Below are 16,345 nucleotides of genomic sequence, written 5' to 3' on the forward strand. Positions count from 1 at the left end.
TTCCAGAGTTCTTACTCACACAGACAGCTTACACACAAGCAGGGAATTTACCTCTGATACACCACTCTCCATGTGGAGAAAGCAGTAATAGAGAGGACTAGGCTCTACTCTGTAAGTGGACTGCCAAGAACCAGGCAGGTAATAACTGAATAGGGCTAATATCATCCCTGTGCTTCAGAAATGTGGAACAGACTGAGAGAACAATGGCTTTTCCATAGCCTGCAGAGTCATGTGGGAAGACCTGTGTGACTCTGTAAGTTGACATGTAGCCTACAGATAAAGGTGAGCCATTTTTCAGTTCACATTCTTTATTACTGCACTATATAGATCTACGTCAATGCCTGAAATCCTGTTCATTCTGGCACAACATAAAGTTACACCTGCAGATGTGTGCCAAGTGTTATGCCCAGTTCTCACCATGACTATTGCGTGGCATGCATGCAGAAGTGCTCCACGAAGATTGTTTCCCCTGCCATGTTTTCCCTTTTGCAGCTCTGCGTTGTGTAGATGAACCTGCACAACAGAATGTCTGCCATTGTCACAAGATGGCTAACAAATAGCATAACGGAATGCAAAATAACTGCTAAAACCTATTCATGTAGCTTGTGTCAGGCTAAAGTCCCAAATACTGTTATGGGGCTATTTTTTTATTCTGAGCTATATTAATTTGCTTTTTAGAGGATGATTTTTTCTGTAGGATGGAACTTAGTCATTTTGGTTCAGATAAAGTGACTAAAATACCTTGTCTTACTGTTTTAAGAGTTAAAATATTGAAAAGAGTAAAGAACAAAAACAAACACACCCACCTTCTCTAAATGAAGGGAAGATGAGCCCCCCCACTCCCCAAAAATAACATGTAAGAAATCTGTCCACTAATTTTTGGTGGCATATTATTTTAACCCTACCTTGCATATTTACACATATTAAGACCTAATTTTTCCTGATGGAATTGCAGAACAAAGCAATTTCATAAGAAGCCCTCTAGCACTACATATTGTCCCACAGAGAGGGTTCATGAGGAACCCAAAGCTGTTTACTAGATTCTTTGCAGTAAGTGCAACCCAGTTGCAAACCGCTTTCCAAATCTATGGACTTTTCATCTTAACTGAAATCGGGACTTGTTGCCTTCATCTAAAAATAAGTGTTGCAAAACTGGACTAGAAATCCCTCAAGGTCACCCTGCCTATAATTTCATAAAATGTCTCCAAGTACCAGCTCAAAGACTCCACAACCTCCCTTGGATGCGTGGATGGAAACAAAAGATGGAGCTGTGTTTGGTCCACATACTGTTGACATCTCAGGACAAGTTACTACTGTTAGTTCATTCCAGTGCCTTTACGTAGATGTTTCGGACTCCAACTCCCAACTAGAGCTTTTGGGAGCTGAAGACCAAAAAAGGTGGTGGGCCAAAGTTTTGGCCATGCCTGATGCCAACATTTGAAAGAATCTCTGGCCCTCTCCAAATTTAGAAGTATGCAAATCCTTCCTTCTTTTTAAAATTGTCATTCACTTTCATGCCATTATATTCTTGTCAGGGATCAAGAGGGTTGCCTGGACCAACTGGAGATAAAGGCTACATGGGCTGTCAAGGTAACAGAGGTCCCAAGGTGAGCATCGGTTACCAGCTCCTGACAAAATGTTAAATCACCACCTTGTGTATAAAGCTCATTACATTACATTTACATTTGCTTTTTTTTCTAATCCTTTTCAGGGGCAGAGAGGAATAATTGGGCGAAAGGTATGAATCTTCATGAAAAGTGTGTGAGTCTCTCTTTACTGCAAGGTTTTAGATTACAGAACATATCCCAGTGCATCCTGGGTATTCATCTCTTCCCTTCCTCTGTAAGCTGTAGTACCTTGTAAACTGAACCCAGTTTTGATTGAACAGATAGGGAGATAAAATGCATACTTGTCTAACACCTTTGTATATAGGAAACTATTCTGTCTCAATATTCTGTCCTAACATTAGTTTCTTGTCTACAATACAGGTTACACATCAGTACAACCATCTGTTGAGGCACATCCATTTCTTTCAGAGCAATCCATGGCTTCTCTTGATCCACACAATCAAAGGCTTTGCTGCATGTACAGTGGTGCCTCGCAAGATGATTTTAATTCATTCCGCGAAAATCGTCGTCTTGTGAAAAAATCATCTTCTGAGGTTCCCTATGCATCGGTCTAAAAAAAAAAAGTGAAGCATGGGTCTAAAAAAATGTCTTGTGAAGCATCGGTCTCAAAACAAAATGTCTTGCAAAGCACGGTCATAGAAAAAAAATCTTGTGAGGCACCATAGTGATCGCAAACAACAATCGTCTTGCGGGTTCCCCCCCCGCAAGGCAATCGTCTAGCGAGGCACCACTGTAGTCTATACAGCATAGTTTGATGTTCTGAAAGTCTTTGGTGAGCTCCAGTAGCTGTGGATATTTGCAATATGTTTTTGAGTGCTGCTTCTTTTTCTGAATTCAACTTGAACATTGGACATTTATCACTCCACATGAGGCAAAAGCCTTTGTTGCGATGCGTTGAGCATCATTTTGCTTGCCTTGAAAATCAGAGTAATGGTCCTATAGTTACTGAACGCTTCGGCATCTCTTTTCTTGGGGACAGGAATGTACATTGAACATTTCCAGTCTGTGGGCCATTGTTTTATTTTCCATATTTGTCAGCATATTTTTGCTAGAATTTTGACAGATTCAGTCTCTGTGGCTTGAAATACAGTAGCTCTATTGGTTTAATTCTACCCCTGGTGACTTATTTCTTCCTAGTGCTTTCATAGCAGCTTTCACTTCATTTTCCAGAATTGCAGGTTCTTCATCATAGGATTCTTCTTCAAAGGAATCATTCATATCCACCCCATCTGTATAAGTCTTCAGTGTACTGTTTCCACATTCTCTTTATTTTATCTTGTCTATAATGTATTTCCCTGTTGATGTTTCAGTATTCCTAATCTAGACTTAAATTTCCCTTTGATTTCTTGGATCTTCTGGAAGAGATCTCTTTTTCCTCTTTTATTTTTATCTGTTTGTACTGGCCACTATAATGCTTATCTTCGTCTCTATGTAAGACTTCCTGAAAAGCTGCATTCAGAATTCTGACTTTATTTTTGCCACTTTTTACTTTTGCTTGTCACCTGTCTCTAGAAATTTTAAGAGTTTCTTCCATCAACCATACAGTATAGTGTTTTCTTTTCTTTTTACCACAGAAATAATCTTTTTGCATTCTTCCTTAATGATTTATCTAGTTTCAGTCCACAGTTCTCCTGGTCCATGGTCAACAGAGTTTAGTAATGCAAATCTGTTCTTTATGTGCACTTTAAATTAATCAGGAATGTTGTTTAAATTATATTTTGGTAGTAGGATTTTTTTAATGCTCTTCTTCAGCTTTACTCTAAAGTTGGATATTAACAGTTCATGGTCTTGTTTTGGCAGCTTTACAGCTTCTCTATCTCCTGGTTCAAGTATGTAGTCTTTTTAATTTCTTTATTGGCTATCTGGTGATGTCCATGTGTACAGTCATTTATTCACTTGCTTGCAATAAACAGATTGTTGGCTTCACCAAACTTTACAAGACGTTGTCCAGCTTAATTTCTGACCGCTAGACCATAGTATCCAACCACACTTGGTTCTGCTTTGTTTCCTGCCTTTGTTGTCCCAGTCACTTATGATTATGAACATGTCCTATTTGGTGTGTTATCAATTTCCTCCTGAATGCTTGCATAAAAGCTTTCAATTTCATCTTCTTCAGCATCTCTAGTTGGAGCATAGACCTGAAAGATCATTACATTGATAGATTTTACCCAGAAGTCTGATGGATATTATTCAGCCAGACTTTACATTACAGGCCCTAATTGCCTGTGCTACATTTTGCCTCGGTTTTAGAGTTGCTCCATTTCTCCTGAGTTTGTCATTTCCAGAGTAAAACACTTTGTAGTTGTCTGACTGAAAATGTCCCATTCCAGTCTACTTTAGTTCACTGACACCAAGCAATGTTTATGTGTTCCATTTCTTGCATTATGGTTTCCAGTTTACTTTGATTCATACTTCTCATGTTCCGTGTTCCAATTGTGTGTGTTCTGCAGCATCAGACTTTCCTTCCACCTCTGTACATATCAACCACTAGATGTCCTTTTGGATTTAATTTAGTTACAACATAAACAACCATACTATTTGTACTTGTCCTTTGCTCTTCCCCAGTAGCTGACTGGATGCTTTCCAGCCTGGGAAAGTTTTCTAGTTTTATCTGTTTCTTATCAAGAAACACCTCCAGCAACGTGTTTTTTTAAAATATTGCAATAAATTTGGTGGATAATTCTTAGTTTTTCTCTTTCTTACAGGGAAACAAAGGGGAGGAAGGAACGGATGGCATTAATGGAGAACCAGTAAGATAACCCCTTCTCCCCCAATTTTCGGAAACTATTAATAACTGAAAATATTTCAAATGCATACACTATATTTTTAATTTCTTTGTATTTAAGGGCCCTCCTGGACATCCAGGAATGAAAGGAGAAAATGGTGATGCAGGCTATCAGGTAATTTTATTTATTCATTGTGGGTTTTAACAAAGGAGACCACAACAAAATGTTGCAGTGTAGAATGTTGCTGTTTTGGATTGTAGCCCCTTGACTCTGTTCCAAATCTTCTCTCCTTTCTCTTATGTTCTGTCAGTCAAAACTGAATGGCCAGTAAGCATGCTTACTTCTTAGTGGGAAATTTTGAAGATTCCCCATAGCAATAGTGGGATTTCCCCTTCCGTAGGGTACTTGTACTTCTGCAAATCTTGGAGCAAACCCATGCCTACTAACAGTCCCTTCTAGTTGACCAGATCAGATGGGCGGGACATATATCAAATAAATAAATAAATAAATAAATAAATAAATAAATAAATAAATAAATAAATAAATAAATAAATAAATAAATAAATAAATAAATAAATAAATAAATAAATAAATAAATAAATAGTTTATGGATGGTAACAGTTTGCCTATGTGAACAACAGTACTCACAGTCAGAACATTGTATATGGAAAGAATGATACCACTTCCTTCAAAGAAGCGTCTACCGTAAGAATAAATGTACAAATAAAATGGATGCCGTAACAGCTGTAGCTATTAAATCAAAATTGTAAACGAGCAGTTCACATAAAGAACATCCAAGATACAAAATCTTGGAAAATAAAATCAAGTTCCCTTAAACACTGGGTAGTGATAAAGGGAAAAGCTCAACCTTCTTTTGAGGTTGTGGCCAAATTATACATAACGGATAAACTATTGGCAGAGAGGACATCACTTCAGTGTCCCAGACATATGATTCAAACATACCTATCATCTGAGAAATCAGACCTGCCACTGAGTCTTTCCTGTCTCCCAGAGACCACTCACAAAACAAAGCAAATCCATTTAGAAACTGTGGACGATGAGAAAAACTCCTACTTTGACAATCATGTACTTTCAAATGTTATGAGAATTTGTTGTTCTAATGATTTATCTGTAATGCAGACTTTAATTCTCAGTTGCCTCTGATATTGTAACCATAAAAAAGTGTCTCTTCACTAGGCCTACATTAGAAACATAAGAAAGAAACTGAGCTAATTTGGATTTTGCTGTTGTTCAAGCAGTCATGTAAAATTATGTCAAAAATTATGTTCTTGCTGTATTCCAATTCTCATTCACTTTTTATTCTTTAAAGGGCAGCCCAGGACCTAAGGGAGTTATTGGTGAACGTGGTGAGAAAGGTTTTCGGGGAGATCATGTAAGTTCTTCCAGAACTAAGCAAGGAGGAAATATTGTGTGGATTGCCCTGGGTTTTGAATCCTGCTCTTGCTCTGGGCTGTAACAAGCAGTCAGACAATGTCACATTTCATGTTCTTATATTTGCTCCCCATCAGTGTAATCTTCCTTATCATGTGTGATACCAAAACTAGACATGCAAAATAAACCATTGTTTACATTCTAGGGAAAATTAGATGATATGCACACTTACCCTTATTATGTGTTTTAAGAATTCCACCTTTTCTGCCACTCGAAGGAGCACTCCTTCTAGTTACAGATTTATCTGAATTGTGTGCTTTTCCCATATTGTCTACTCAAATTACTGAAAGATGGCAAGCAGTGGGAGCTCTAACATGATGACATCCTAACAGTTTTTAAAAATCCATGCAGGCATGATGCGGGTGTATTTCATTAAGATCTTCCTGTTGCTGCATTGCTGCCAGAAAACTAGCCTGACAAATTAAACTCTGACATGTTCAAAATGGACAATACCATTAGTCAGGCAGCCAGGCAGACTGTATATGTTTACATCAGTATATCTGCATAGAATCTGTATGCTGTCATAGTTAGCATTTACCCAGATTGCTTTAACTGCTCATATTTTTATGTATCTTGTTGAACGTAACTGTGCCTCTGGTTCATTTGGATTTTATGGATTAATTGTTTTCAGGGGTGGGAATACTTTCATTCAAGGAGCAGATATCTGGTAGGGCTAATTCTGCATGAGTGACTCAGCAGATATGGGAGTGTTCTTTTAAAGGGGCTGCATTTATCTGCCTTTGTACATAGCATTTGTCTGTGATCCTTTACTACTGAAAAAGGTCTTAATTAGACAATAATGTATGATTAACATCCATACCTTTGTATCTAGGGTATCCCTGGAGCAGATAATAACTTAGCAGGACCAAGAGGTTTAGGAGGAGAAAGAGGGAGAGAGGTAACTGCTATTTTACATACAATGTTTCTTTATTAATTACTTTCATGAAAATATAGTAAACGTGTGCACACACAAGGAAAAGGTACCAGTGTGTTTTAACAGCATGCACTCTCCATGTGTATTGTGCTCACAAACTGTCATGCTTTTGTCCTTCCCCAAAATTCATGAGAACATCCTTGCATGTCTCCTCAAGAATAAATATCATTTAATTCAGTGGGGTTTACTCTGACATGTGTGGATATAGGAGTGTACACTAAATATATCTTATGTTAGGGTTAGGTTCAAATGATGTCTGTGGAACCTAATGTCCAAGTAACTGTATTTGGTGTGCAGGAAACCAAGGGTCTCTTTGGTGAGATAGTTTCCCTTGTACATTTACCTGATTCTGGCTTGTCCATAAGAGACTGAAGGAGAGTTAGTATAACTCAGCTTGTTTTCTAAGATGTGCTAGCAATCTGTATCAGGGTTGCATGATACTGAAAGCTTCTGATTTTAATTATTGTAAATGAAGAGTAGTGTATCACCTAAATAATGTACCAATTCTTTTTGTTACCTATCTGGCTAATCATGGGATGGCAGACTGAGAACGTGGAGATTGGAAGCACCAGTAGGTCAGAAGTCAAATTAACATTAGTGTTTTCTTTCCAGGGTGAGAGAGGACCAACCGGCCCTTCAGGATTTCCAGGCTCCGAAGGAAGCAGAGTAAGAGCTAAAGAAAGAGAATTCCACCATTGCATTTCTCTCCAAAGGAACTTAAGGGTGGAAATCAATGGCAAAGAACAGCTGTGTGAGCCCATGCTCCCTGGGTCTACTCCCAGCAGTAGGCACGGGGGGAAAGCATCATTCCACACCTTCTTTTCCACTAATAAAAATGTGTTTCGAAATGTTCAAATTACAGTAGCATGAGCTATTTTCCTTAGGAAACACTAACCATTTGTCTTTTGGTCCATGCCATTTAAAATCTGTTTGCACAGCTACATGAAGAAAGACTGCAGGTTGTTTTAAAATATAAAATTTCTGATTGCTCCTCTGAAAAGTTATGAGGCTCACATGGACTCCCCTTTATTGTCTGGAAGCTGCTGGGGACTGCAAAACAGAAGGGGAAAATCTTTGATTTCTAAAAATCCTATCCACCAGGATGACTTCACTTTTGCCAGTGATTTTTGTAACTTAAAGACTTGCCCTGTCCCACGGCCTCCAAAAGCTTCCCCATAATGAAGGGGATTCCATGGGAGCCTTGAGACCTCTGAGGGGGAAATTAATTTTTTGAGTTCTAAAAAATTGCTGCTCATTATGATGTCATCATTCTAATGCACAATGATATATGGAACAGGATTTCGGCCTTTGACTAACTTATATTCCTTCCCTGGCATTTCCTTGCCAAGTGTTCTGAAGGCTCTTCAAAAGTGCCATGTAGAATGCTTTGCAATCATGCAGGCTAGGTCTAACTAAGGTGTGAGCCACCATGGCCAGGTCCAACCTAATTGGGAATGGAAGAAGCTGTTGGGCAAAAGCAGCTCTATCTTTAAATAACCACTACAATTGCGGCACAGGCATCATTTTGTTGCTTTATATGAGGATGGACACCTTTGGAGGCTTTGGGTGCCATTTTGACTATATCCATCGATTTTTCAAAGCCCTGTCACACACATACACCAAATATCAAAACCAAATTGACAACAAAATGGCCAGACATGCCCTTACAAGTCTTCAGGGTCAAAATTTGTTATTAAAAAGCTCCTCACAGCCTGTTTGAAAGAGCCATTTTTAAAAACTGGATGTGACTTCAGAGTATTAGAGATGTCCAGAGGTCTGGTGGTGGAGATGCACTGGGGACTGCATTAGATATAATATGCAATGTGTTAGATCAGGGTATTTGTTTGTGAAATTATAAGGAAGGACCTTGAGGATGCTATCTTATCCAGATTTTATTGCACATAGACTACTATTGCACTCAATCTTAGTTCCAAATAAGCAAGAGGACCTATTAACATGAGGTTTGGTAGATAGTAACTGTTTTTAATTACGTTATTTCAGGGATGGCAAGGTCAAAAAGGACAACATGGCCCGCAGGTATGTCTGAACAATGTATTGCATTTTTTGAAATAATTTATAAGCATGTTGCCCTGTTATGACAGCAGTAGTTTAGGTTGCTTTGTAAAAGAAATCATATGTTGCCAAAATTGTAAATGTATGCAACAGGAAAAGGTATATACGTAAATATATAAGGAAAATTTAACATTAATAGTGATACATTATAAAGTTTGAATAAATAAATGATCTGATCCCAAATGTCTGTCATCTCATCTTGTTGAACTTTGATGTTGTTGTTGTGTTTCTTGATACAGGGAAGAAAAGGATCCCCTGGTTCCAATGGTGTTCCTGGGCAGCATGGATTTAAAGGTCCACAGGTCAACATTTAAAGTGTTCACGTTTATTTTTGAGAGAAACTGGATTTCATATATAGAGCTTCCACAGATACAACAGGGTTGCTTCTTCAGACAAATCACTTTCACATGAGGAAACAGTGATTATCAGGGACAAGTGTAATGCATTCCCTTACTTACACATGGAACACACACATTTTATTAATACGTTTACTTTATGGTTTATTTGGACTCACTTTTCTGTTTTCTGATGTATGGTTCTAGGGTGAAAGAGGAATTCGAGGGAGGAAAGGAATTAGAGGCGATGAAGGAAACAAAGGATTTCCAGTATGTAACTATATAACGCAAATTTTATTTTCTTCTTTCCCATACTCACTATGTTGCTTTATCAGTGCACAAATTGCCACACTGCTTTTACCATTACTTAGGTTTTAGATCTTGTTTTCATACATCCAAGTGCTTCTTAATTTGATCGCTTCACCATCCTGCATGGAATACAGAGCTCTCTTGCAGCCCTCCAAAGTCTTTCAAGAATGGGGGCTCCTCAAGGTAGCATCCTATGAAGTAACAGACAAAGGGAGAAAAAGCACGCATGGGGAGACAGCTGTCTCTGGATCCCAGTCCTTGTGATTTACATCACTTTCAATGGGAACAATTACTGTTGTCTCATGCATAATTTGGAAGTAACTCATTACAGATAAGCAGTTATTTTTAATTTCTCAATAACTGTGATTAGAGATGGGGGTATTTGTATTGGTATATGAATACAAATAACCCCGCACAAGTGGAAATAATGAGGGTTTTCACTCACTATTTCACCACTGCTGTTGGCTCCGTGGAAGGTTCCGATCGCACTGTTCTTAACAATGGATTAGCCACTCTCCAACCTAGCAAAGAGGCTTGTCATCCCACCTCCTGCCAGGACTGGGTAATCGATGGTGGACAATGGCATGATAGGAAGCCTCCACAGTGCCAGCAGCAATGGCGAAATTGTGAGTGGACTGTCCGGCCCCATGGGGCCAGACCCTCATTATTTCTACCTGTGTGGGGATATTCATATTTGTATACTATACAAATATGAATACCCCCATCTCTAACTATGATGTAGGCACATTAAGATTAACAAACGATTATTGTGATTAACCTTATTCCCTTTTTGCAATGTATCTCTGTGACAATCCACGTGGCCCCCTGGTTGTTTCACCAAACAAAAGATGCTCACACTATGTCCTCCCACCAGCAGATATCAATTGAGACGTTCCTTCTTTTTCTCACTGACTCCTGTGTGGTGGGCTGAAGTGAATTATCCTGCAAACCAGACTTCCTGGATGTGATTTCACAGTGGATATATTTGCATTTTTCCTGTTGCGCAGTTGCATCCTAACAGAACTTTGATATATAATTTTTTTTTCTAATAAACATCTACTTTGTATAGTACTACAGAGCTTTGCTTTTCTCTTTGTTCTGTTTCAGGGTCATCCAGGAGTGACAGGTACAAAAGGCATTCCTGGAAGATGGGGAACCCAAGGGAATAAGGTGTGTCTTAAAATCCTAAAAATTCATTTCAGTTTGATTTATCAAAATCAGGTGAAAGCTATATGACTCACTCAAGTTCAGATGATAATAATAATAATAATAATAATCAGGCTGCAAATGACAATGGGTCAGAATATAGGTACAATTGCTTCTCCAAAATTATGGGTAAGGCTACACTAACAGCAGGGAACAAACTAATATGGCTTGCTTTGGAACATTCAAACTTGATTAGAATAATCTAATCAATCCTGACTATTCATATAGCAATGGCTCCTGCCAATATCGTGAAGTGGATTAAGAAATGAGCCAGTTCAAGTCACTGGCAAATTATTCACTTCTCCTGCTCGGAAGAGGGCAGGAGAAGTACAGTGGACCCTCGACTTACAGACGGCTCGACTTACAGACTTTTCGAGTTACAGACTTCTCTGGCTGCAAAATTTAGATTCGACTTGCAGCCGGAGAATCGACCTACAGACCAGAAAAAAACCAAAATGGAATAAAAATAGAATAAAAACCACTGGTTATGGGATTAATCGGTTTTCAGTGCATTGTAGGTCAATGGAGATTCGACTTACAGACTTTTTGACTTGCAGCCACCATTCCAATACAGATTAATTCCTTAAGTAGAGGGCCCACTGTAAATTTTTTTTTACTGTATATATACTACTGATGCAGCACATTTGTTATCAAAAACTTTAAAAATCTTTTCTTTGCCTTCTCTTAAAAGGCCAATCAAGAAACTGCCTGCAGCCAAAGCTACTACCATACATTCAACTGCAAGCAGTTTCTTGACCAGCCTTTTAAGGAGAAGCCAAGAAAAAAAATCTTCTCTTTTTTTAAATAACTGAAGTAGCACATCAGCAAGAGTCTCTATACAGTCAAAAAATGTTTTCACTTCCTCTTCTGAGCAGGGGATTAATTTGCCAGTATTCCGAAGTGTTTTACTTATTAAGCCTCTTCATAATATTGACAAATTGAAAAAGGAAGGGTAGTTTGGATTTATTCCAATTATCACATATTCTGAAATTTATCTAAACCAGAGTGAGCCTACCGACATCAGAAAAATAGAAGCTCCTTGACAGGAGCCAGAAAAACGCAGGTAGGGATGCTCGGGGGCACTCTCGTAAAGATTTCATCTGACTGCTGCCTTTAAGAGTGCACTAGCCCACTGGTTCTTAACCTTGGGTTACTCAGGAGTTTTGGACTGCAACTCCCAGAAGCCTTCACCACCAGCTGTCCTGACTGGGGTTTCTGGGAGTTGCAGTTCAAAAGCATCCGAGTAACAAAGGTTAAGAACCACTGCACTAGCCTGTGGTTCTCTAAGCCAGAGCTCGTCAGCCCCCGATCTGCGGCCTGGTGCCAGTCCATGGCCTGAGCTGGACCAGGCTGCGAAGACAGACCTCCCGCCCCCGCACGTACTCCCCTCCCCACAGCTGCTTTGCTCACGTGCATACGTGCCAATGCAGGCATGAGTGCAGGAGGGCGTGCAGGTGCCCCTGCGCATGCGTGAAGGTATGGGGGAGCGCTCATACCAGCACTGGTGGGTGGGCAGGTGCTCCCCCACCACTTCGCGCATGTACCCAAGTGCCTGAGCGCCCATGCAAGGGGTTCATGGGCGGGTGGGCGTGCAGGCACGCCTGCGCATGCGCAAAAGGTTGGGGGAGCGCTCACACCAGCGCTGGCAGGCAGACACTCCCTCACTGCTTCGCACATGCACCCAAGAGAGCACACCCACCCACCCATACCTGCGAGGGGACCTGCCTTTCTCAGAGGCTCAGCCGGTCCGCGGTCCCAAAAAAGTTAGGGACCGCTGTTCTAAACAGCAGGTAAACAGTGGACCTGTGTAGTCAGCGTCTATCTTTCATTATAAAAACTAATAACATGATTTGGGGGTGGGCAATTTTATATTTAATAGATCCAGGCAAATCTGCAATGGATGATCACAGCTTCTCAGATTCATGTACACATTCGATTCTGCTGTTGTTCAAATTGTGTGACAGTGTTCACAGCTCACTAAAATAAATTAAAACTTAAATTAAATAAGCACATCTCAATGTTTCTAAACATGTTTATTTTGGCATACAATTCATTTAGAAATGTGTCCTTTGAGAGATTGCTCGAACTGCTGCTGAGCTGAACTTCAACAGCGCGGCTCACCTTTGCCTCCCTCCCCGGATAGCACAAGATTTCATTCGACTTACAAGAACAATGTAGGAGGAGAGGGGGGGGAATGCCAGGTTATTTAAGAGGCGTTCCCCCTCTACTCGTCCTCTTCTGGCACCCACCCGCCCACCCTTTATTTTAGTGTGAGTTTATCTGGTCACCTATGGGGCTAGATAGGAATTTTTGACCCATATCCTGATTGGCATTTGGATGCAGGGAATTTTCACCTATCCCACACTGTTACAGGTGCACTGGCATGTTTACAGGTAGAAAATTGGTCACACTGGCGGGTAGTGCAGATATAACAAGTTTTGTTGGTGAGTCCCATTGCAAAATCAGGTAAGCTATAGCCCATCTGACCTCCCCGCGCTGCGGATCATGCAATTACAGTGCTTGGGAGGGAAAGATGCGCTAGGGCCAGAACCTGGACCAACAGTCAACAAGGAGAAGCTGGCTTGAGGTCTGGGGGTAGTCAAATTGGGGCCGGCCGGGTTCTCGCAGTCTTTAAGACCGCAAGAACTTGGGGGCAGGGACTTGCCTATTTGTTGCTTAAGGGGTCCTTTGAGACTTCTGTGCTTAAACCTGATTCCTCACTACAGCAGGACCCCCCTTTGCCAAAGGATGGCAATGTGGATTATGTTTAATAAAGGGTGGCCCATGATTAACCCATAGTTCTTGTCTCGTGTCTTCATTCCGGGGTTGGGAAAGCAAACATCCATGCAGATGCTTTAAAAAGAGAGTTCATAGATAAATGTGGAAAAAGGATGGAACAAATTTATGAATGAGCACATGTGAAACTGAGTGGACTGGAAATGGAGGGAGCCCAAAATAGTATTCCACTTGAAATAGTGCTCCCAGGGGAGTATTTGCCATTGTGACACAATACTGTATGCTACTGCCGGTGGGGCAATATATTTTTTGGGGGGTGGTCTTTTGTGGAGGAGGGTCCTATGTAGAGATGGGCACGAACTGTCAGTTTGGTGATTTGTTAAAGTTCATTTTTTTTGGCCAAACAGCTGTTTGGCGCTTCCCAGACCTACCTCCTCCAGCGGGCACCCACTCGGAGACAACAACCTGGCTTCTTTGCCCCTCCTCCTCTGGGTGCTGCCTTTTAGGGGATGCCCACTGGAGAAGGCAAGGCTGGGAACTGTCGAACCCTTGTTTGGCTCAAAAATGAACCAGCACAAACCACTGAAGTAGGGGTTTGCACCCATCTCTAGTCTTATGTTCATTCAAATGTGGAAAGAAGTAAAATAATACCTCTCCTTTTCACAAACAGATTTTTTAAATTTTGCTTTATAGATCTCATTTGTTACGATTGTACCTCATATTCCCCCAGTTTCAAACATACATGTAATCTATTATTACTTACATAGCATTATTGAAACACTAATATTACTTGGAATGCCAATATTAGTGCCACTATATATTAATTTCACAGGGAGAGGTCGGTGATCCTGGATTGAAAGGGGAAAGTGGACTACCTGGACTCTGGGGATTCAGGGTTTGTATTTTATTTTATTCTGTTTATTTTTGCATTCCAGTTTTGAGCCTGTTCATCTTTCTTCAGTACATCTAGGAAATTATAGACTCTGGGATTTTCTCCCAGCAGCTTAATAGCTTTTTGGCTACTCAAATGCTAGACTGCTTTTTCGACAAAACCTCTGGGACACAGAACTACAAAAGCACTTAAGCTCTGCCACTAAATATTGTTTTCCAAGCCACAAAACATTTATGCCTTTTGGCTACCTTGTTAATTTAATATTTCCCAAGATGAGGAAAACTTTTGCTTTAGCCTGATTTAATGTCTTACCTTCTGTGCTCCTGGAGGGAGATATTGTAATATTGCCCTGTCAAAAATGTGTGTGCCCCTGTGAAAATAGGATCAGAGAAACGATCAGTCTTGTTCTACTATATTACTCCCTTTCTTCTGTCCTTCACTGTAATTTTCTTCTACTTATTCTCCAAAAATACCCAGATCAGAGAAATTCTGTTTCATTTCTTTTTTCTGATAAGAACCCCTGAATTACCAATAAAGCAGCCAGATTTTGTGTGGCTGCTAGAGTCTGTCAGAATTATTTGCCAAGACACGGAATTCTAATTCTGGCTACTAGCAATGCAACTTTATGTACATTATGCATATTGTGTGGTACATCATTGTGGCGTTTTCCCTCGTGGCCCCTGCTTGTTTCCCTAAACACAGAGCTCACAAGGTACCTCAGCATGCCCTCTGATATGCTGCCACCAGTTGATCTATTTTATCAACTTTGTTTACTTAGAAAAGATAAAGGTCTATCCAGTACTGATGTTTCAACAGAACTAGTTTATTAATTACAGATGGTTTCTGGAATATGGTAATTCGTAAGCACATTCTTCAAGATTCATCATTCATCAATATTAACCTATCTATTAATTATCACAGGTTGCACTCTAACTAATCACTCCTCAGACCCCCAAACTATCTTTCTCCCTCTGATTCCAGACTCAGACTCAGACTGACTCTCTCCTTTCAAGCTTCGCCTTTTAACATCTCTGTCAGCCCCGCCTCATAACCACATTAACATATAATATGAATAATGCATAACTCATATTGCATAACTTAGGTGAATGCCACAATCATCTATTATCTATTTTTATATTGTCTTACTTCCTTATGGCTGGTCTTTCACCAAAATAAATATTACTTCTATTTACGTGTCAGAATTAATCTAGAGGAAAATTTTACTTAAAAAAACATCAACCAAGGATGAGAAAAATCTTTTGTTATCCTTTGTTCATGAAAGAGATTTCCCAAGATTGCTCTCCAGTTCATGTGTTAAGAGAAAATGGAAGCACTGAAAATCATTGTGTACAATAGACATAGCTGGGTATAAAAATGACATGCTAATATAAATGCAATTTTTATTTAGGGAGATGATGGTGCCATTGGGTATGGTGGGCCAGGACATAAAGGAGTAAAGGTAAGTTAAAATAACAAAAAATAAATGTTTAATTAATTAATGACTGACTGACTATCTAAACTTTTTTTTTTTTTTAGTAAATTGGGCCAGAATCCTTGGGCCAGAATCCTGCTGCTTTTTACACAAACATAAGCAAAAATGAAGATGTTGTGGTGGCTAATTGAAGCTAATTAAAAGTGTGCTGCTTGTGTGCATGGTCACATGCTGATCATAACTGGCACCACACTAATTAGTTTCAATTAGCTGCCATGGCCCCCATGTTTTTGTTTATGTATATGCAAAAAACCCCAGCAAGTATTTGATTGTTACAATTGTAAGTTAGAAAGAAGGGAATTATTGCACAGCTTGTTTCAAAGATACACACACCACTGAAGCAATACCTCCCACTTCTTCCATGCCTTTCAGTTTGACATCAAATGGAGTCATTCAAAACAAAAGCAATGTAGTGGTTTCTGATTATTTGGTTGACTTCTCACAAATGCAGAGATCTCTTTGTCTGTAAGTTATAAGAAATGGGATATTCGAAACCTTTACAATTGATCGACAAGACCCTGTAGGCTTCTTGGACACACGGAATGTGGTTGGATCACAGATG

The 16,345-nt window shown here is 39.8% G+C and overlaps 1 protein-coding gene across 1 annotated transcript in view; it reads left to right on the forward strand.

The window, feature by feature from the left end:
- Positions 1-16,345, forward strand: part of LOC110086129 (collagen alpha-6(VI) chain) — a 62,497-nt gene that overhangs the window by 41,745 nt on the left and 4,407 nt on the right. Inside the window, exons 12-24 of the mRNA XM_078377344.1 lie at positions 1,536-1,607; positions 1,712-1,738; positions 4,334-4,378; positions 4,475-4,528; positions 5,685-5,747; positions 6,639-6,704; positions 7,353-7,406; positions 8,742-8,777; positions 9,053-9,115; positions 9,356-9,418; positions 10,565-10,627; positions 14,232-14,294; positions 15,700-15,750. Coding sequence (XP_078233470.1) covers positions 1,536-1,607; positions 1,712-1,738; positions 4,334-4,378; positions 4,475-4,528; positions 5,685-5,747; positions 6,639-6,704; positions 7,353-7,406; positions 8,742-8,777; positions 9,053-9,115; positions 9,356-9,418; positions 10,565-10,627; positions 14,232-14,294; positions 15,700-15,750 — 720 coding nt within the window. The remainder of the gene's footprint in view (positions 1-1,535; positions 1,608-1,711; positions 1,739-4,333; positions 4,379-4,474; positions 4,529-5,684; positions 5,748-6,638; positions 6,705-7,352; positions 7,407-8,741; positions 8,778-9,052; positions 9,116-9,355; positions 9,419-10,564; positions 10,628-14,231; positions 14,295-15,699; positions 15,751-16,345) is intronic.

Source organism: Pogona vitticeps, chromosome 6, assembly GCF_051106095.1.
Source record: "Pogona vitticeps strain Pit_001003342236 chromosome 6, PviZW2.1, whole genome shotgun sequence".
NCBI classification, from domain to species: Eukaryota; Metazoa; Chordata; class Lepidosauria; order Squamata; family Agamidae; genus Pogona; species Pogona vitticeps.